The sequence below is a fragment of the Haliaeetus albicilla genome, chromosome 2, assembly GCF_947461875.1.
Source record: "Haliaeetus albicilla chromosome 2, bHalAlb1.1, whole genome shotgun sequence".
Taxonomy (NCBI): Eukaryota; Metazoa; Chordata; class Aves; order Accipitriformes; family Accipitridae; genus Haliaeetus; species Haliaeetus albicilla.
The window spans coordinates 60,333,090-60,354,419 of NC_091484.1; the positions used below are offsets into that span (position 1 = coordinate 60,333,090).

At 36.1% G+C, this 21,330-nt stretch overlaps 1 protein-coding gene across 1 annotated transcript in view; it reads right to left on the reverse strand.

The window, feature by feature from the left end:
- Nucleotides 1-944: 944 nt before the first annotated feature.
- DNAJC1 (DnaJ heat shock protein family (Hsp40) member C1) overlaps nucleotides 945-21,330 on the reverse strand; it is a 114,436-nt gene continuing 94,050 nt past the window's right edge. Inside the window, exons 9-12 of the mRNA XM_069776758.1 lie at nucleotides 16,202-16,321; nucleotides 3,224-3,272; nucleotides 2,253-2,734; nucleotides 945-1,158 (exon numbers count right to left, since the gene is read on the reverse strand). Coding sequence (XP_069632859.1) covers nucleotides 1,090-1,158; nucleotides 2,253-2,734; nucleotides 3,224-3,272; nucleotides 16,202-16,321 — 720 coding nt within the window. The 3' untranslated portion in view covers nucleotides 945-1,089. The remainder of the gene's footprint in view (nucleotides 1,159-2,252; nucleotides 2,735-3,223; nucleotides 3,273-16,201; nucleotides 16,322-21,330) is intronic.

The following is a 21,330-nucleotide window of genomic DNA, read 5'->3' on the forward strand; positions in this document are numbered from 1 at the left end:
GATTTTGAGTTCAGATACATGATCCTGTGATTTTTCATTTTAATTTTGAATTAAAGCCCCCAAACTTGCTAGAATCCTGATATTAAATCAGAATTTGAATGGTAAATAATTCTTTAAAAAAAAATGCAAGTCCTAGGCATTTCTTGCAAAAGACTATGGTGACTGCTGTGATCTATTGATAAAATTTACAGCCCATTAAGTACCCTTTATTCCAGCATTTTAAGCTTTGTATAACTTTTCCAAAATTACGAAAAACAAAATAGCACGTAAGGAATAACAACCCTTATTACCTAGGCTTCAAATATAAAATCAAACTATATTGAATCCAGCATATACAACCTCCCCCCCCCAAATATGAGGGCTCTTAGCCCAATAATGTTAGCTTTTAGGTCCTATTCTGAACTTCAAAACTGGTCATGAAGCATATACCTTTTATATCTTAATTTCTAATTAAGAAATTAAGGCCTTTAATGTTCTTACCCATTTCAACTTTACCGAATTAACACTGTGTATGAGTCTGCAGGGTTGGTGAAAAAGGTATATTGCAGGTGCATATAAATGTATGTGAAAGTTAAGATTAGAAATACTACTTATTTCAAAATATTGCTAGAATGACTAAACATTTCGTGTAGCAGCAGACATGCTTATAAGCATTTGGTCATGGATTTATAGATGCAAGAAAGAAAAATACATTCTGAGTCCAGAGTTTCATTACTCTCATACTTGCTTAACAGTTTCAGATCAATTCTCTCTTTCAAAACAAATATAAATTCTTTATATTCTGTATATTAATTGGCTGTAAACCTACCAGTTCCAGCATGCAATTATCAGTGTAGGTTTTCCCTGAAGGTCCACTAATTTTTAAGACATTGTTATCACACATCTGCGTAAGCAGCTCTCCAACACAAAAATACACCTTCATTCTTCAACACACAAAATAGGTAAGATGGTATAAGATTTATTAATATTTTCTTTTACTAAGGCACATGATGTATAGAAATACTGAGGTACAAAAACGCAATTTCCTGCACATGAGATTTAAAGCCCCATTTTGACAAAGATCAGCTACATCTCTTCTGCTCAGAACATTCAGCTTTTAGCCATTTTTTTCTTTTGTACCAGTTCAACAAGCAACTTGTATCTTGCTATACACTCCTCCTAAAAGGAAAAACAAAAGTGTTAATTAAGTTTGGTATTTTAGTTCTGCTTTAACTCTATACATGCTACCTCATTCTAGAAGAAGAGCTAGGTTCTGGGGGTTGTGTGGGTTTTTAGGGGGTCTTTTTGGTTTTGCTTTGGTTTTTGTTTTTAAAGTAGTGCACTGAATTTCAGAGGGAGAATCTTTGTCTAGTGAAGAGCAGATTAGAAAAATGAACTTGCAATTTACATTTCTTAATGGATAATTTCTCTCTTTAAAGAGCACACAGACCCAAGAAAACAGTCGCCCAGTACTTCTTGACAATGACTGGAAAAGCAATTATTAAACAGTTGTATTGTAACACCTATTTCAGACCAGTTATTCTGCAGATAGGTAAGATAAGACTTTACGGTCACTAACATAGCACCCACTGACACCAGATACTGCTGAACAGCTTCAGGGCCAGAGAAGCACTCAAATCCCCCACCCACATTTTCTGCTCTATCTCACTGTGCTTGGCGCAAATAAAATTAGGGTTTTCTGCAGCTACAATGACTGAAGCAAGCAAACTAAGCTATCACAACTATTATGAAATCTAGCACAGACAAACTATATCAATGACAAATGGCTATTTTAAAAAGATTATACTTACAAAAAAGAACATTAGATAGATTATTGAGCATTTAACACTTGTAGATGGATTACTTATTTTGTTTGTTCACTGAGATGGGTTGAGAAAGGTATTGTAAGGTATAAGTAAAGCAGCTCATCAACATTTGGTTACTAACTTTGAATCAAGATTTGTTTTAAAATCTAATTTGTCCTGCAATTGAAGATCTGAAAGGCAGAGGAGAGGTAGGTATTTTAAATGAAACAGGAGGTATTTCAACATTTTCTATAATAGATCAAACAGACTGAATTAAATGAAAATATGTTTTAAATAAAAACAACAAACATGACAGTAATGCTCTTTAGGTTAATTATGTCTGGACTGATAGGCTAAGTAAAGACCTCACCTTTCTGCATGGACCCTCAGTTCATAAGGTAATCATAAACTGGTAGAAAATATATTTCCCCCCAATTTATACTACAGTTCAAACAAAACTAAGCATACCTTGCTTTTTCCAGGAACACATTTTGCTATTTTATCCCAGCGATCTGATGTTCCCTTTGGATACTGCTGCAAGGCCATTTCAAGAAGTTTCTGTTGATTTTGAGTCCACAGTTCTTCTGGGGCACGGCTTTTCTCTCTTTTTCTGCTCTCATCATCACTCTCTTCCTCTTGCTCGGTGTTATCAAAATCCTTCTGGCGTCTTCCTCTGCCCTTCTCTTCTGGTACCGCTTTCATTGCTGGTAGAGTTATTTCAGGTGCTTTGACAATTTTTCGTTTGCGGTGTCTAGTTTCACTTGCAGTGATCTCCTTTTGATCTGTTTGGACATCCGTCTGCTCTGGGATACGATTGTAGTTCCCCTCTTCCTCCTCTTCCTCCTCCTCCCTTTCTCGCTGGGTGATTATGTGGTCTGGCAAATTCACGTTGACTTTGACATTCTTGGAATTCTGGGCCAGCGTTTTAAGCTCGGAGAGCCTAATGATACCTGTTAGAAGTATTGTTGTTACACTTCTAAAAAAATAAAACCACAAACAAGCAGGGAACTGCCCACAAATAAAAGGTACCTGGAATAATGCAGAGAGGAGAAAAAAGCTCTTCTAGATTAAGAGTTTAAGGAAAATGCTTATCAAGAAAGGTACTTGTTATGAAGCAATGAACTTTGCCAATTATGAGCTTATCTGGTATGTGTGAAGTATTAGTAAATTACCACACTGATATAAACAAACATAACACAACAGAGCCTGAACAAATGAACAAAACCCACAATAAACTGAATAAGAAAGCCTGGGAGGATGTAGCTAAAGGGAAATGTTCCCTCAGAATACCCATAAGTTCTTCGCTCAAAGTAAGGCAAGGTTGCAAAAGTCTCTCTGCAAAGCATACCTCGAAAGGTACAAAATGCACTGTATTTGCATGGCTACAATCCAAATACAGTGCTTTTTATACGTGTCAGTGAGGATGTAGTAGCACACACCTGGTGTATATGTAACAGAATCCTTTAGTTGTTTGGCTTTCATGGTAACCTGCATGAAAACAACAAAAAAAGGAACATTAAAAAATTACATTATTTGGGCTATAGAAGAATTCATTAGCAGCTTACTGCAAAATACCAATATTGAACATACATTAAATACGGCGAGGCTGATGTTCTTCTGCTGGCTTTGTTCATATATGGATCCCAAACTGGCAAAAAGAAACTTTCTAGACTTTGTCCTTTCTAAAACATTCCTAGCTTATTAAGATAATGTAAGCAATGCTACACACTTCTATTACTATCACCATAATACATCACAGTTGATATTAAAATTTTATTTTCTTTCGTTGTTAAACCCTAATTCTCTAACCTAAAAATACCACAAGGAGAGGGGGGAAAAGGAAACAAATGAGTTATCTTCTATATATTAAGTTTCTCAATACTGAACAAAGGAACAAAATAACCCACGTAAGTCCAGATGATGAAGCACGCTAATGGACAGGCATTCAGTCCCGTACTAAAATGTAACAGTTTGACTGCCAAAGATCAGCAAAGACACCTCCTAAGTCCTGATACTTCAGGATTAAAGTTTATTACTGAGAATCCAAAGGATGGAGAGCTGCCTGCTTCAGCCTCTCCATGTATACCGGAATCTGCATCCTGGGAGAACAGTAGCACCAGATTTCGCATTATCATTTTTACTTAAGTAAGGAAACAAACAGGCTTTTTCCCCACCTAGAATGAGGAGCTTCCCGATTCCAAATTTCTATACTTCACTATAGATAACAAAGATGACAAGCTTCATATAAAGTTAAGATCCTTTTAATCACTTGGCATCTGTGTTATATCAAATGACCTACAGTCCAAAATCCAAGTACCACATAAATGCATCTTAAAATGTAGTACTCAAAGAAATATACACACTTATTACTGAAAATGTTTTAGGAATACCACATTCAATTTTAGTTTTTTGAATATGAGGTCTTTGTGAAGAAGCTAGAAATTGAAATCAAGTAGTCTGAGTCACCCAAATCAAATAAAACTTAAAATGTGAACAGGCAACGCACTGAATCAGAACCGATACTGCCTGGGATGGGGTAACCTGTGTTACCCTTTAGTAGCACTAGCGAACATACCTGCCAGGGGGTTGTACAGCTATTTGCTGGAAGAAGAAAATATAAAGCTTTGGGACTTCTGTTCTACGACAAGATTCATAAGCGAGTACTTCAATAGTTAAAAATACTCTGGTACCATCTGCTTGTAGTTTAGTCTGTTTGGTTCCTCCCACGCACCTTTCTGCCCATGAAATTGCAGGACTTTGCTTTAAAAATAGGCAAGTGCTGGATCTCCTTAACAAAATGACAGCAAGACTTAACAAGGGAAAGTGACCTCTTTTCCCTACAAACTAAGCCTCATTTCCTGGGATGATTAAGTTTAAATGAAAATTCCACAAACAAAAAAATCCCAACTCTAATTAACCAAAACCTTTACCCAGAGGTAGACATTTGGCATAGAAAACTGCAGTTTCTACCGTTGCAGTATGATAAAGTTTTACTTGTTCAAAGCGAAATCTCAGAATACTAATATGAACAGATAATTTTAAGTAGCACTAACAGTTCTGTCTGTGATCTGTGTGATCCTGATTTTGAAACAACAGGACGGATCCTCCTTGAAACAGGTGATCCACTAATAGAAATTGCCTTCCTTGAAGAGTTTATAGCCTAAAATAATCCAAATTAAAATGTTCGCGTTCCATTCTAATTATTAGCAGAGTGCCTCTATAGGGCCAATGCTTTAAAAAGCTGAGTGGAGGGGAATCCATTCTTGACTGCTGAACAGAATCGATCGTTAGTGGTGTCCTGCTATGCATCTCTTAAATAGAAATTATGTTATATAAACTGGATATAATAGATTATTTTGAAAAGAGCAAGAACAACTTGTCATGCAAACAAGTAGCTGATCCTTTAGAGCTTACGGCAATGATGCAGTGGATTCATTGCAAATATGACAAGACATTATCTATGTACATTCATGTATTCCAAAAAACTGTTTCTAAACCATTTTGTTATTTTTTTAAGTACTTCTTTCCAAGATCTGCAGCCTACTCATAAGGCCAAGAAGGCAGGAAAAAGACAGAAGAAAAGATTCCCTGAACACAATAGAGCAGAATAAATTGCAAGCAAAGACAAAGACAGCTATACCGAGTTGCTACGTCAAAGCCAATGTTCAATTTTCTCCATGTTGAACCTCTGACATTTTCAGAGGTTGGCAATCAGATTTTATCTTTCAAACTGAGACAACGCATACAACATAAACTTGGCATTGGAAGTGGTGCAAATCAATATGCTGGATTCAAGATTTCTTTACAAGACAGATGTTCCCAAATTAGGTTAGTGTAGGTATCCCATAACAGATACAAATTTTGCTGCATCTTACATCTACTTTAACTGGAATCCAAACCAGTCCTCTCCACTAGAACAGTGAAGGATTAGGGTTTATTCCTAGATCCTAATGGCACTTCACATTTCTTGCTACATGCAAAAAGTTCAGAAGTAACAGTCTTGCCATAGGTTAGCTTATTTTAGATAACTTCAGCCATAATAACTTGGTGAACCCAGGTGTAGCATTTGTAGTAAGTTACTCCATTTATCACATCTAATATTTCCAAGACTTTCTCTTTTGAAGGCATTATGATATCTGTCCATACTTTGATGGACTTTCAATTTGAACATTCACCAGGTAAGCTGGAATTAACAACTGTGTGTATGGTTTAGATTTTTCAATCTACAGTTTCAAACACTGAACAAGCACCTTCAGTTGACATAAGTTTGACAACTCATCAAGCTTCTTACTCACAGCTTTACTATCATCATTCACAGGTTACACGAGAAGATTATTTGTCTATTCTTTTTTTTTGGTCAGCTTTCTTCTTCATACAGAAGATTTTTCAAGTCCTTTTCCAGGTGCTATGTACAGTTCATGTTTACTCCAGCTCTTTTTACTTAGAGTTCAGGTATCACTTATTTAGACTTAAGATTTATTTGTCCATCAGCTTCAACTGTCATTGCCGTTAAAGATGCTGACACAGGGCAAGAATCATAACATGTCAGTATTAAACTGCTAAGGATTATTAGGAATCCAATCTATGGAACATACAAAATTGTATTTCAATTTGATCTGTTTGAATTTAATCGTTGTTCTTTCCACTCAAATTTGCAGACTCTTCTGTTGACAGTCCCTCCATACTTTCTGACATCCTTAATATCAATTTAAATTTCCTCTCCAGTGATGAGTAGTGTTATCTACTAGCTAGTTCTTAACAGTGATTTAAAAAAAATATAAATCGCTAAGTCATGCAATGTAAGTTAATCCATTGCTTTCTCTACTCAATTTCTTATAATAACTTGCTTATAATAGTACTTTTTCATTAGGTAACAGATAACATACCTGGAAATACTGTTACTCAAAATATGAACCAGTTGTAGAATTACTCTTCTAGTTATTATTGCTGATTGTTCCTGCATAATGCTTTAAAACTACAGTTTTCATGTATATTAAATTATGAGTTTTAACATGACTGTGAGAAGTTGTGCTAAAAGCCTGCTGGTATTGACAACAGCTTTCACCAGAGTATTAGCCAGCCCTTAAGAAATCCTGGGTCTGGGGACATCTTGAATAGTAAGGATCAAGGCTGTGAAATTGATTTAAAACAGAAGAGGGCAGATCTCATATTCCTGCAACAGGCACACTGCATTATTTTATAGGAATCAACTTTAAACGTTGCTGTTTCTATGCCCAAATAACCTAGGCATCCCTGTAGTCCACCAGGGATAACAGAAGTCACAAATAAAGTCAGGTAATCACATGCACAGTGAAACAGATTTTCTTAGAGAAAGTTGACAAAAAAAAAAAAAAGTTGGATGCAAGCAATCAAATTGCTGAAGTAGAAATCAAACCATTTTACTATAGGACTTACAGAAAGAAGCCACAGGAACAGTTTGCTTCTGAGAACTCCTTTCTGAATTCAGTTTCAATAGCTCTTCAGCTACAAAAAGATTTTATTGAAAGCAAGCGGGATTAGTGGGATGATTTTATGCAATGAAAGCCAGACAGCGCTGCTTGCCTCCCGTACTGCTGACAATTAGTCCAGATCACAAGACTAGTTGCTACTCAACAAGACGCCTAGCAGTAAAAACATTCCTCATCATGACCATCCAGATGTTAAATCTCTTGTTACTCTGGACACCTGCCACCTCTTTCAGATGGGACAATTGATGCTTCAGAGATATACAGGAGAAAAAAAAAATTATTGAGAGTCAGCTTAAAAGAGTCTCAGTAGCACAGGCAAAAGCAAATTTTGCTATCACATGAATGAGAGCTACTTTTCATCCTGCAGGGAAGGCAGGTATAAAAAAAAAAGCAGAGAATTGTGACAGACCTAGAGGGAAAACTCTCTAAAGTCAGGTACAGTGATTCTACTGATGCCAAACAGAGAGAAACAGCCCTTTTGCATAAGATGAAGAGCAATTCCCCATTCCCACAGCAGCAGCCATCACTTCACTTCAGCTGACCCCTCCAGCGCCACAACCAGCCCAACTTCGCCAGGCACACACCGACGGGGCTTTGAAGTCTTCCCATTTTGCTGTCTCCTGGCAATCTTCTGCGGGCAACAATCTACCTTCTTTCTCTGTTGATTAGGATTGCACCAGATACTTACAGAATTAAAATCTCCTGGGTTCTGACAACATTCTGAGAAAATAATGTGGGGTTTGTAGAGGAAAAAATAACCCATGTCACTTGGCTTCCCAAATGTATATAACCTTCTTGCAAGGAAGGATGATACGTTCTGTGCTACTGAAAACTAGAGGTTCTGACAAAGTTGTTTACTATTCTTAGCATCTTCCTGAGCAGAAGTTCTCTAAAAATTTACTAAAGCTGCCACAATTTCTCAGCATCAACTATCAGAAATTTGCTGTCCCAGTAGCAGTGTTCTGTTCACCCAGCTGTTACCTTCCTGCATCTTCTCCGTCTAGTTATGTCATGCAAAAATGCCAAGATCTGTGGAATTATGGAAAAAAACAATGTGGAGACAGCCTGTGAGTAGTTGAGGCTAATACGCAGCAATGAGGAATTTCTCGAATCTTTGAGGCTAATTTGAGTTATAATCACATTTTTCTCATAAAAGAAAGCCAGACACAGAAGGATTTTAATGCATTCCTGGTTTTGTCAAAGTAGTAGGTTTTTGCAGATCTAACCTGTGCTGCTTCCAGAACAGCACAGAATAAATCGCCAAACTTGAAGTTCTCGCTTTAAAACTAAAATACTACCTGCTGCATCGAGTTGTTCTTCCAGTCTAGATCTAAATACCTTTTTCATAGCAGCCACAATTGTATCAAGAACTGTTTGACCCAAGTCAGACAACAATAATGACCCATTATTTTCATGTGACAGACTCAAAATTCATTGCTTTATAAACTGCCTTCCCTTACATACACTAAAAGGGCTGCTAAAATTGTCCTCCAGTTTTAACAGATTTGTGAAACTTCAAATACTGAGGCATCAAGCTAAATCATTCTCAATTTTTGAAAGTATTTGCAACTTACTAGATCTCTTGAAATGAAATATTTAAAATATGCACCTTTGTTTTGGCACTGCTTGTAACAGTTTGCTTAGTAGATTATTAATGATTTTCCCAAAAGTATGTAATGTAACTAGTCTTTATCCACTGCATAAATGACATGTTGAACTTAATGCTAACATAGCAAATGAGTATTTTAAGGACATTGTGCTTTTATTCTTGAAAAAACTAAGAAACATATTATGAATTTAACCGAATTTGCTTAGACCAACCAGTTGCAGCTGGCAACAGTACAGTTTTCTTATGATTACGGACTTTGAAGCCATGTGTGATTCTGAACTTTGCCACTATCTCCCGATGGAGAAGAGGTAACTACCTCAAGAGAAATCCCCCAAACAACTGTGAGCTTAATTATGAAGCAGTTTAAGATGTGGCCTGCAAAAATGGCAAACTTGGCCTAAATCACCAGATGTAGAACACTAGGCTCTCTCCAGTTTAAGTGCCCAAATAGTTAATTCAAAGCAGCAGCAGAATTCCTCCTTGTTTCAGGACACAGAAAGAGGAAGAACTCAGCAACTAGAATTGTCATGATGCTGGAGTCTTCATACTATGCTTTTTTTTTTCTTTTTTTTTTTTTCTGTCAGTTAAAGCCTATTTTTGAAAGTGTTTAGTTCAATACTATGGGCACTCATGTAGGAGAGAAGTTTGGCTCAAATGCCCATTGCAACAACTGCCTGGGCATCTTATTTCCCGACTGTTGATGCAAAATGCATTACCTTTCCTGAGAGTCAGAAGATTTGAATTCTGCAATGGAATTCAAACCCAGCTCACCAGGATGTATATGGGATATTACATTAATTCAAGCCACTTGAAAAAGTTGCAGCATCACTGGTTTGACCACCCCACAAGCCATCTATTTGAGTTAAAAGTTGGTGTCCCCTTGTCTTCTGTAAAAAAACTTTCTCCTCTAAGTGAAAAGAATGCTCTGGTCATGCTTTATGAGAAGGAAGTCAATCAATTTGCATTTGGGTGTAAGATGCATTGTGCTGCCCAATTCTGCAAAAACGGTAGAGGCAACTGTAGAACCGCACAGAGGAAAACTTTTTACAATGAGGGAATTGTAAACAGCAACCACCTTTTCCTCTCCTCCAAGTATCAACAGAGACATTCTGGTGTGTCTGTAGGATTTCAGGTGGTTCAAAGATTTCACTCTCAGATTGAGGGATCTACATGACCTACATACGATCTAAATCCCATCTTAGATATTCATAACCTCTTTTGGACCTCAGTCCAAAGCTAGGTCTTTATACTTCAATAAGCAACTGGAAGAACTATTGATTACGTAAATATATGCAAGCTGCTAAGGGTGAATGTTTCAGAATATCCACAACTGGAGAGCACAGCAATTAACACAGACACAGTGTACAAAATGAAATGTAAAACAGACTTAGGAAAACAATCTCCAGAAGCAAAAAACCTAATAAATTAATGAACTTTTACATATGGATCATTTCTCATATAGATGTTTTCTTGCTGGCAAGGTAAAGAGCTTGCATTTGTCAAAAATAAGAAATCTAGTTTAGAATGATGTATAAAGTACAATGAGTATGAACTCATGCAGTCAGGCTTAAACGCTGAAACTGTTGTTTGGACATACAAGAGACACCGCAAAATAAACACACCCCCAAAACCTTATGCTTTTGGGTTTCATGATAATTCAGAATGTATGCTCAAATATAGCTACCTGTCTATTGTTTTGCTGTCTACCTTAGTGTTTTTCTATACAGGCAGCAAATTCCAGTCAGTCTGTTTTTGCAACACAAATGCATGAGATTAGTGACTGCAGGAGCAAACAGAATCAGTTTAAATCCCGTAAGACAAGTGAATGATACTACTTCACAAGTATGAAATCTGAGATCTCTTTGCTTTTAATTTAAAAAACCTGTACCTAATAATCACATTAAAGTCTGTTTGGCATGCCAGACAGCTTTTACTTCCTCTGTTATTTTTACAATTTGAACGTCCTTTGTAGTTACTGAAATTAATTTATGCCTTTCAGCAAATATTTTTTTTAAACTTTTTATCTATAAAGGTAGGTATTGTCAAGTACAATATACTTCTATAATTTCACATCTAAGTGCTTTTACTAAATTTTTGAATTCAGCAAAAGCTGACAATCATTGTTATAAATCTTCGTAAGGCTTAGCATTTGTCAAATCAAACAATATCATTTTTGCAGAAATAGTAGCCTTGAAACTCCATTCCATTCATTATTTATACTATGTTATAGGGTGTTCACAGTGCTTAGGAAATTCAAACATAACTTTTAAATTTTGTTTTAAAAGGTCAATTATTTCCTTAAGTATTGGAGGACAGGAATGAGAATTAACCCTGGAGCAACAAATTCAGCAAGGAAAATGGGTCAAAGAACAGATGTTTAGAGGATGACAGAGAGCAGTGGTACAGGTAACCAGGTCAGCAGGCAGGAATCCTGATTAGAGTTAACTGAACTCCATTTCCCTTTCATAATCAAAATACTTAAAAATCTAATTTATAACACCAGCCAATTGCAATAAAAATTACTTAAAGAGCTGTAGCAGCTCTCAGTTGTGAAAGCAGTAAGTTTTCATTATACTAAGCCAGTTGAAAATCATCTTTACAGGAAAAGATTGCTAAATTCCCAATATGCACATATTAAAATGACAGTTAGCAATTTAAATAATTAAACATACTGGTAAAATGAGCACAACTTAACCTCATCTATTTTGGGTTGATTATTCATTGGCTGTTAAAAGATGTCTTCCTGAAGAGAGACAAGATAAACATATCCTGTATTTAACATGACAAAAGTTAAAGTCATAAGCCTTCTTACAGTATGTCTGCACCACGGTTGCAAGCTTAACCTAGCTCTAAGCTGAAAAGCATAGGAATATGTTGCAAAGATATTTATGCTGGTATCACATGAGGCAGCTTAAATAGAAACAGTAGAGCTGAATGAACTCGGGAGCACTACAGCATGGACAAAGCTGTTTGTTGTTGGATTTCGGCTGGCACTTTCCCAGTGGCCTGCATCACATTGTGTGGAAGTACCTGTTTGGACGGAGAATCTGGTAGACATGCCCATATAATGGGCCTTACAGTAATCCTTATTTGTGCAGTATTTTGGGAAATAACAATTAACAAACTTAAATGTCTACAAACCCCCAATTTGAATAGTAGTAGAAAAGAAAAAAAAAAATCTGAAAGAACACCTTGTTAGAAATTACTGAATTTGAGAACAGTCAAGCTAAGGTATACTATAGTGACTATCTGGCTTTAATTTTACATTTTTTAAGATTAGTTCACACATGCTTCCAATTGTAGGGAAGGTTTTGTTTCCTCCCCTTTTCCTCCTAGATAGCTTACACTTGCTAGTCCAATCATAGACCATATGAAGAGAAGGACCTAACTTCACGCAGAATCACTACATTGATGTTGTTTCCTGCAGATGTTTGTGTAACCTGTTCTCAAAGGCCTGCAAATACAGAGCATCCACAGCAGCTTATTCCACTGCTTTATCATCTCCATTGTAATTCTTTGCCCCTCAATGTCCTAACTCTGCAGCCTGTGATAAAATTTGAGGTAATTACTTCTTGCCCTATAAAACTAATACAGTGCACAAGCCCCTTCCTCTTTACAGTTTTCTTTTTATGTAGTTGAATACTTACATCCTCAGTTCATATTTTATTTCAGTTCAACAAAATTAATTCCTTCACAATCTTTCCTTGCAGGTCACACTTAGAGACCTATTATTCTCTTCATTCTCATCTGGATTCTCATATTGAATCATGTGTTTAAATGCAATACTGAAAACTAGACACAAACTAAGGATGTAGATGCAGGTTTACCATCCTTCTGTTTGTATATTCTCAGTAAGATGCTTGCCTTTTTCACAACAACTCACTGTTTGTTGACTTGTATCTAGCTCATTATCTCCGCTAATCCCCACATTCCTCCTGCTTAAGAGCCACCCCTAGCCAGTTGTCTGGCATCTTTTATTTGTGAACCTGATCACCATCTTGCTATGTGTCCTTGCGTATATTGTCTCTAACTTCACCCTATTTTTTGCACCTTATTTTTCCAATTTGTCCTGACCTTTTTGAATTCTACTCATCTTCCAATATACTTTCAGTTCCTCTTCACTTTGTAAGATTTACATTGTGCTCACCAGATTCTGGAGTATCAAAGTCATGTTCTAGCAAAATCAAGGAAGAATTTTCCAAGCTGAACAAATCTCTCTGGAAATGAGTCAGACACACAAACTTTTGGGGCCTTCTTTGTATGTGAAAAAGCAGTATTAAAGCTCCAAGCATTAGACGCTTCCTTTTATACTGTTCCAAAACTCATTAACGTAATGGCAGGAGGAAAATTCAGAAATATATAAAAACAACTCCAAAACAAATAAACCTACAAAACTAAGTTAAAACAACACCATGAAGCTGAAAAGTTCATAAAATCCAAGAACACTCTCCTCAAGTCACTTCATCCTGAATAAAAATTGCCAGTGGAAATGAATATAGCTTGATGTAAGAATTTACTTTTTTAAAAAAGGAAGGAGTTTAAGGCAATTTGAAATGGAATTTCTTTGGGGTAGAGGAAGTGAATTTCACTGATGCTTTTCTGGTATATATGAGTGGTTTCAGCTTATTCTTTAAAAAGTATTGAAATATTTTTCTAACCTTTTTTTTGCTGAGGAAGAAAGCTTTGAGACAGAAGCAACAATGGAGAGATCATTTTGGACTGGATGACTTTAAATAGCTGTTAATAAAAACAGTTCAGCTAATCTACTATTTAAAAGGGTTTGAATGCTTAAAATCACATGGAAACAAGCACACTGTTACCATGTCAATCCTTTCTACTATAGTTCTCTAACTGTGAAAGGAAAAGCAAGCCTTACTGCTCTTGATACTTTACAGGAGAAGAAACACGCAGAAAGTGGTCTCAAGTTTTTAAAAGGTATTTCCTGTGTCAGAGAAAATGTCGGAAATTTGCCCTTGAATGTTTTTCTTTTTTAAGACCTAGTGTATTTGCCAGATAATACACACTTCAAACTCCCTCTGGCTTTACTAATGTTAAATTAGCTATAAGCAAGGGATTCCCAAACTCTGCTACACAAGCTTTTTCAAAACAGCACCTCACACACCAAAACTTATCTCCCTGCACCTCTTGCAGTGGAAACAGGGAACAATTGTTTGGGCAGCAAATGCTGCCTGAACATGAAACACATCTTTTTCTTGCACAAAGTTTAACAAAACCAGAAGCCTTTCCTGCAGTTTTAGCGTAACATTTCTTATCCAACTATGGTGATGCCCAAGCAAAATAAGAATCCTTGCTGTAAATTTAGATGCTATTCTATGTCACCTTCAACAAATATAAAGGATAAGCTGTACATCTTGTTCAATAGCTGAATAGATATATCTGAAGTAGTTCCCAGTTTCAGCATTGCTGATACCGATTCAATAACAGTTTGAGATCCAGAGAAGTTTCCAGGAAGCTTTTGTTTAAGCATTTCCTCTCAAAACCTAATTGCTGCAACTCCATGCAATGCAATGATAAAAGTAACAGAAACTCTAACGTAGACTGTGCCAGGAAGGCTGACCCAGCATTATCAGCAGTTGGAAATTTTTAGAGAAGTAAAAACTTCTGTGAAGAACACTTATATTAATCAGAGTTGGAGATCACTGGAAGTAAAAAGGATTACACGCAGACCTTTCTCCACAAATAAAAATCCCTGAAAATTCCTTTTTTTTCATACAAGAAAATGACAGCTCATAGAACATAAGCCTTTCTTTCATTTCTCTTTCCAATTCACTGAAACAAACAGCATATTGCTCAAGACTTCTCAGCTAATGGAAGAAGCAACTGAGCTTTGTTTTTTCTTTCTAGTACTGGATGTGTGGCCAAAGATATTACGCAAAGGATTCTTAATAAAGACCGTTTTTACATCTGCATCAAGGAATAGAGCAGAAAATGGGTGCAAAAGGAATCTTAAGATAGTGTTAGTTTTGTGGAATGGTTCCACATATACCTATCACATGTCTGTATTATCAGTATCAAGCAAATTAATCACTTTTTCCAAAGCAATCTCAAAAGATCTTTCCCATGCATAACGCGTACTACCAAGCCATATGAAATATTTTTGCTGTTAATATCTGCTTAGTAAAATGTAGCACCTTCTTAATAAAGTCACTCCAATTCAGTAGTATAAATACTTCAAGGAGTATGATAAACAAGACTAAACAGAACAAACAAAAAGACCTAATTTCATCACTTGCATAGCAGGTTAGTGACTTCTTCCTTACATCTACTTATTTGCAAATAATATGTGTTGTTCTAAAATTATAAGAATGCAAATGGCTTGTTTTCTAGTATATGTAACAGAACTGTATAGATGCATTAAGTCTTTAAAAAAAACTTCTAAAAATATCTTTTTGTGATTATATCAACGGGGAAAAAACCCACTTAAGAAGTATTCAAATTGCCCAGAAGGCTATAATGGGTTATATTTCACACTAGCCAGAGGCTTTGTTTCCCATTATTTAAGATAATTCCCAAAATATAATAAATAAAGAACATCTAATCTGAAAATGTACATGAACAGATTTGAACATTATTCTCATTAACCTCTCCAGAGCCTATAAAATAGGGTCAGCTGAAAGGGCTTTCAAATGGTCCTCAGCAGACACTACATCATGTTCTAGTGATCTATTGCTTGAAAAGGAAAAGTCTTTTACAGCCTAGCCCCTAAGGGTTTTAAGATCATAACACTTAAAATCTGTAAGTACAAGCTTTCTTTGATATCTGGTACAATACTATAAAATATGAATTAACAAGGATATTAATCATTTGACACAATATCATTATTAACTATGCTATAATCCAGAAAAAGGGACTGAACTGGTGTCATATGTATAACTCATTTTAAAGTTTGTAAAGATATTTCAGTTTAATTAATGGAAACCACCTGTCTAAACACCATTAGCTCATCTACATCTTTTAAGGACTGGCTTGAAACAGAAATGTAATCTTTAACCAAGTCACACAAACATTGGCTTGCAGCGAAAGGAGGTTGCTACAAAACCCGAAGCGCATTGTTTTTCTGTTATTGGGTTACAGTAGCTCAGGACTTTAAGCACCAGAATCCCCCGTCCGGCTGATCAGTTACAGCTGTTAATTGTGGAGGGAGAAACTGGCTGACATCTGCTTCTTGCATAGTTAGTTAATGGTTCACTTCCAGGTCCTAAAAGGATTGTAGTCCCTCTCAAAAGACAATGTCGGCCCCCATATACGTTTGCCTTCTACACTGCCTGTCTTGTTCTGGTTTGTCACACTCTATACAATGCAAATCTGAGTGAACTCACATCTGCCACTGATCGACCCAATTCGTGAGCAATCTTTTCCCATCGACCTGGGGTCCCCCCTGGGAACTTAACCATACTTCTTGTCAGCTGGCTGAGGTCCTCCTCTGTCCATTCAGGTGCCTGTAAAACATTTGTAAAACATTCATTACACTAGGATATTGGACATATTTTTGTGAGGTAATATACTGAAAAGACCTTGAAACAAATTAATCAAATGGTGTAAAAAAAAAAAAAAAAAAAAGAGAGAGAGAGAGAAATAGTTTCAAGTATCTGGCTACCATCTCCCTGTGCTGATGCTGAAAATGCATGAAAACAACAGACCAACAGTAAGATATAAAAAATCCTTAAAACTCAAAAAATGCATTTTGTATATTGTACACACTAACACATTTAATTTCAATCAACATTTATACAATGTACATAACACTATAAAATGCAGTAAAGGTAAAAGGCAACAATACTTTTATGGAAGATTAAATCACAGCTTTAGATGCAAAATTTTAGCCATTTATTTAATTGCACATGTAAGATTTTTCAGCAAAGACAAAGAAAATATCCTCGTTCTTACATTTTAAAAAAGCCTCTAAATAAAACAGAACAGTCATTTTAGCTTCTTGTCACTGTAATCATCCTATGTTTTAGCATTCTGGTATGATTCAGGAATGAAATCTGTTGATTCTGATAGTCCATTAAGACTATTAAACAAACACACACATTCCCCCCCGCCCCGCCCCTGCCCCAAACACAGTTATGCCACAAAACCAAACCGGATGCTTCTACCACCCAATAACCAAAAGATATAAAAATGTTTTGCTCAAACTACATAAGACAATCTGTTAAAAATAACTGTCTTCATAACGGCCAAATAGAGGTGAACAGAGCAAGGAACACGCAAGTACAGCAGCTTAAGGCATGAAGTCGCGCTTGCCTCAGAATGCAAGACACAGTGACCATTTGCAGCATCTTTGGCAGCGACCGCAGAGCCAAACGTTTGTTACCATCAGTAGTTTGCCATTTTATTTATTTTTAAGGAATTCTTTATGACATACCTCTTCTAATCACCATTTCCGATAATGAACAGGCACATATCAAGCAGTTTGCATTACAGAGCCATCAGCACAGAACAACAGTCAGAGGTGAGTGACCCCAGGGACCATCTCCACAACTGCAGCAAAGCTTCTCCCTGACACTAATCCTGCCTGTCATTCTCCCACTGTGCTCTAACCACACTGACATCCGCCTGCCGCACCGCAAGCTTAACGGGGCCCTTCCTGACTTTTTACTGTCTCCCCCAATCAATGGTTCAAGCGTGCTCTTTTCACCATGTCCAAATGGCAGCTTCACTCATAATCAAAGTGCATTGCTCCTGTTAAAGGGCTTCCCGAAAGGCTCCACCATTTGCATTCATTTGCAAAGCAAACTACTTTTATTCACTTTGTTCTGCTATCAAGAGTGTTCCCTGAAGCAGATAAATTGGCATAAATACAACCTGCCACTTAAAAGACAGTAAATAATAGCCAATAGTAGCAAGGATTTCATCAATCGTCCTAGTTTGGATCCACGTAGTCCTTTATTCCATGCTGAAAGCCTCAGACGTTCATATTCGGATAGTTTTTAATACAAGTATAAAATGAATTGTCTATGATGACTCAAATGCAAGACACTTAAATCGTGTGTGTGTATGTGAGAGATCTCACACATACATTACATGCATTATCATACAGTTACACTCTGGCCTACAGAAGAAATGATAAATGCATAGAAAATCTCCACATAACACCTTATTAATTCTATTGTAGTAAACAAGTTAATATACTCCATTTATTTATTTGTTATATTGTACTCCATATATATATATTTTGTACTAAAATCTTTCTCAGAGATTTTTAGAAGGGAAGATTTGGGGTACTTAATGTTCTACTTACAAAAATTTTCATCACTAATTTAAATAATGAATTGTTCTAAGATTTTTGGTTAAAAGCCTTTTTTCAAAAATTAGTCAAATTTCATACATCAAAATTAGCCCTAATAAGCAGTTTACTGTAATTTTTTAATTTAATTTGTATTAAAAAATTGTGATTTTTTTTGTTGGTGTTTTGGAGGGGTTTTTTGGTTGTTGGTTTGTTTTTTGTTTGTTTTGTTTTGTTTTTTTTTAATAGTAAATTCACAGCTATTCTCTCTTACCATATCCAAAGCATATCTAAGCAATTACATACGGAAATCGAGATCATCTTTTCAGTGATGTACACATTGGAAGCTTTCTGGTAAGTTTTATTTTCAGACTTTTTTCGGTAAGCTTTGACTTTCCTAGGTGCTCACAAGTTTACTAATGATTTGTAAATATTACAGAACTCATAAGGTTATCTTCCTAAATAATGGGCAAAACTACAATCATTCCGTAGATCTGTAGCTAATTACATAGCTAATTCACAGCACAAGAATTCATTAGCTACATTAAAATATCAACTTGTTAATCTTATTTCAAGCTGACAATAATTTAAAATGTGATGATCTAAAACATTTATAAATTCGAAAAATCTTTGAAAAAGCTTTTAGAAAATCCACTCTCAACCGCTAAAGCTGTAAAAGAGCTTTTGTGAATTTGCAATTCCTCAGCAACAGTTAATTGTGTCTTTAGATGCAACAGCGCCTACTGTGATCCAACTACTACAAGCAGCTATGAGGGTGGTCATGGTGTGAATGTATTCTCCCCGTTCTAATCTGTAGCCAACTGTAACTGCGAGAGTCAAATAAATGCATAAACATACTGCTTTGTCACCTAAAACCATGTGTGTCCAATATTACTGAAACACTGGGCCAAAATTCATCTCTTCAGTAAAGCAATGGAAGACACCACATGGTGAGGAGACAGCTGTTGTTACTACACAAGCATTCAGATTTTGCATCAAAAAAGCCCCATTCTGGGATTAACTCCCCATACTGAATACAAAATTAAAAGTACAGAATTATGGTCTACAGTCTTTAAAATGAAAATAAGCTACAAGTGTAGATATAAAAAATTCATAGCATTTCCATAAATAATAATCCTTTAACATGTTTTATTATACATAGCTGGCAATATTGAAGGATTAGTTCACCCAAACCACTATGCACCTTCTACAGAAATGAAATATGAATGTGGTTTATTGTTTAGCATCACTCTTACATGTGCATCTGCACTTGGCAATTCCATACCACCTCTTTTAGCATGACAGAGCTGTACGCTATTAGGATTTTTTTTTAAATATGAGCAACTCTATTTTCAATTACATTAAAAGAAAATTTTTAGACAACAAAGCATTTGTTTTCAAGAAAACAGTCTGACTTGTTTAGACCTGTTAACATTAATAAGTATAAAACTATATACCCTTTTATTGATAAAATTGGGAAGTGGCTATTGTTTGAGAGTTTGTAAAGAAACTTTTAAAGTTATCTATATTGACTTGGCAATATGAGTTAATTGGATTTTTTAGATTAAATTTTAGCTTTAGACCATTTCTTCCTGTCATCAATATACTGTAGATTCAATTAAAATCACTGTTGTATGGAAGTTTGGCTAACATTTTCAATCTAGCTAGGACTTTGTGCTATGCTTCATCTAATTTTGGTGATTCACTGATTTGAGCATGTCTAGTCCATGACCTTGCAACTAAACTGTGAGACAGCATCTATTTAAAAATAGCTGTGCAAAAATTTGTAGAACAAGGGTCCTAGTAAAATCCCAGAGTTGCACAAATGAGGAAACATTTAACCTACAAGAAGGCGGTGTTTCTATCCAGTAACTGTAGGAACAGAATGTAAAAGTTTTCCTGATTTAATTTCTTTCCCATAATGTCTTATTTTTCTTCCAATATTCTTCTATATTCTTAAAATGTCTTGCTTTACCTATAAGAAGTCTGAAGTCAGTCTTGTTTTATCAAGTCTAATACACATCTGGCATTGTGATCCAGCTGTTGCTGAACACTAAGGATATGCTACAGTTCTGAAAATCTCTTGTGAAGCTCTAAAGATCTGCTAAAGGGTATTAATGATCTGAACTCGTATTCAAAGCCACATGTTCACATAACCCTTTGCTCCTTCAAAGCTCTTACTCAAAACCAACTTCCACTAGTACTGTTTTTATTGAGCCAACAAAACCAAAGACAGCTGTACTGTTACAGAGCAATGGTCAAGGTAGGCCAGTAAGCTCATCATTTGTGCTCAGGGAGTGCAGCTGCAGAAAACTTTACTACATACTTTGTGATAACAAGAAAGATTGTGTTTATCATTCGTCGTTTCCAGCCCCACTCTGGTCTGAAAGAACAGGGACCATATGCAGATACCAAGAGTAAGAGGAAAGCAAGCGTATAGGTTACTTATAGTTCCCCTAATATTTTCCCAGACTCCAACTATTTTCAGCTCAAGGAATTTCTCTAGGCTGATATATTTTATCTATTTAGTAACTCTGAATGAATCTGCTTTTCATGTTTTTTCCAGCCTCCCCTGAAACTATGTAAACATTCTGGATTTGCAACATCATCTTCATGAGGAGCTGCACACATCTGCTACCCATTATATAAGGAACCACCTTATTTTGTCTGTTTTGAACCTGGCTCCTGCTAGCTTTGATGACATCTAGCTCTTGGCCTTGAGTGAAGAACCAGCAAATAGTCTATGTGCACTGACTTCCACATCACTTACAACTTTGTTCAAAATCTCTCTCTATAGTATTCCCCTATAAGTTGTCTCTTCCTGGCTAAAGAGTCCTAATCTACTCGGCTGGTCTCGCATGTAAAAGCCATTTTATGCATAATACTGCCCGTGATGCCTTTTTCTAAACCACCTGCAATTCCATTATAATGAACGTCTTTGAAATGAGGTCCAAACTGCACACAGCAGGATTAATCATAAGTTTATCCAGTGGAATAAGGATTATTCTGTTTTGCTCTCTATTCCTTTCTTAACAATTTCTAACATTCACATTGGTTTTTGGAATGATCCTAAGCTGATGTTTTCAGTGAAGCCAGCACTGATAATTCCTAAGATCTCACTCCGCAAGTATCACTAGCAGCTCAGGGTTCATCATCTTGTGCATGAAGTTAGGACAGTCATCCACCATATCAACATTTGCATCACTTTGTATTTACAAA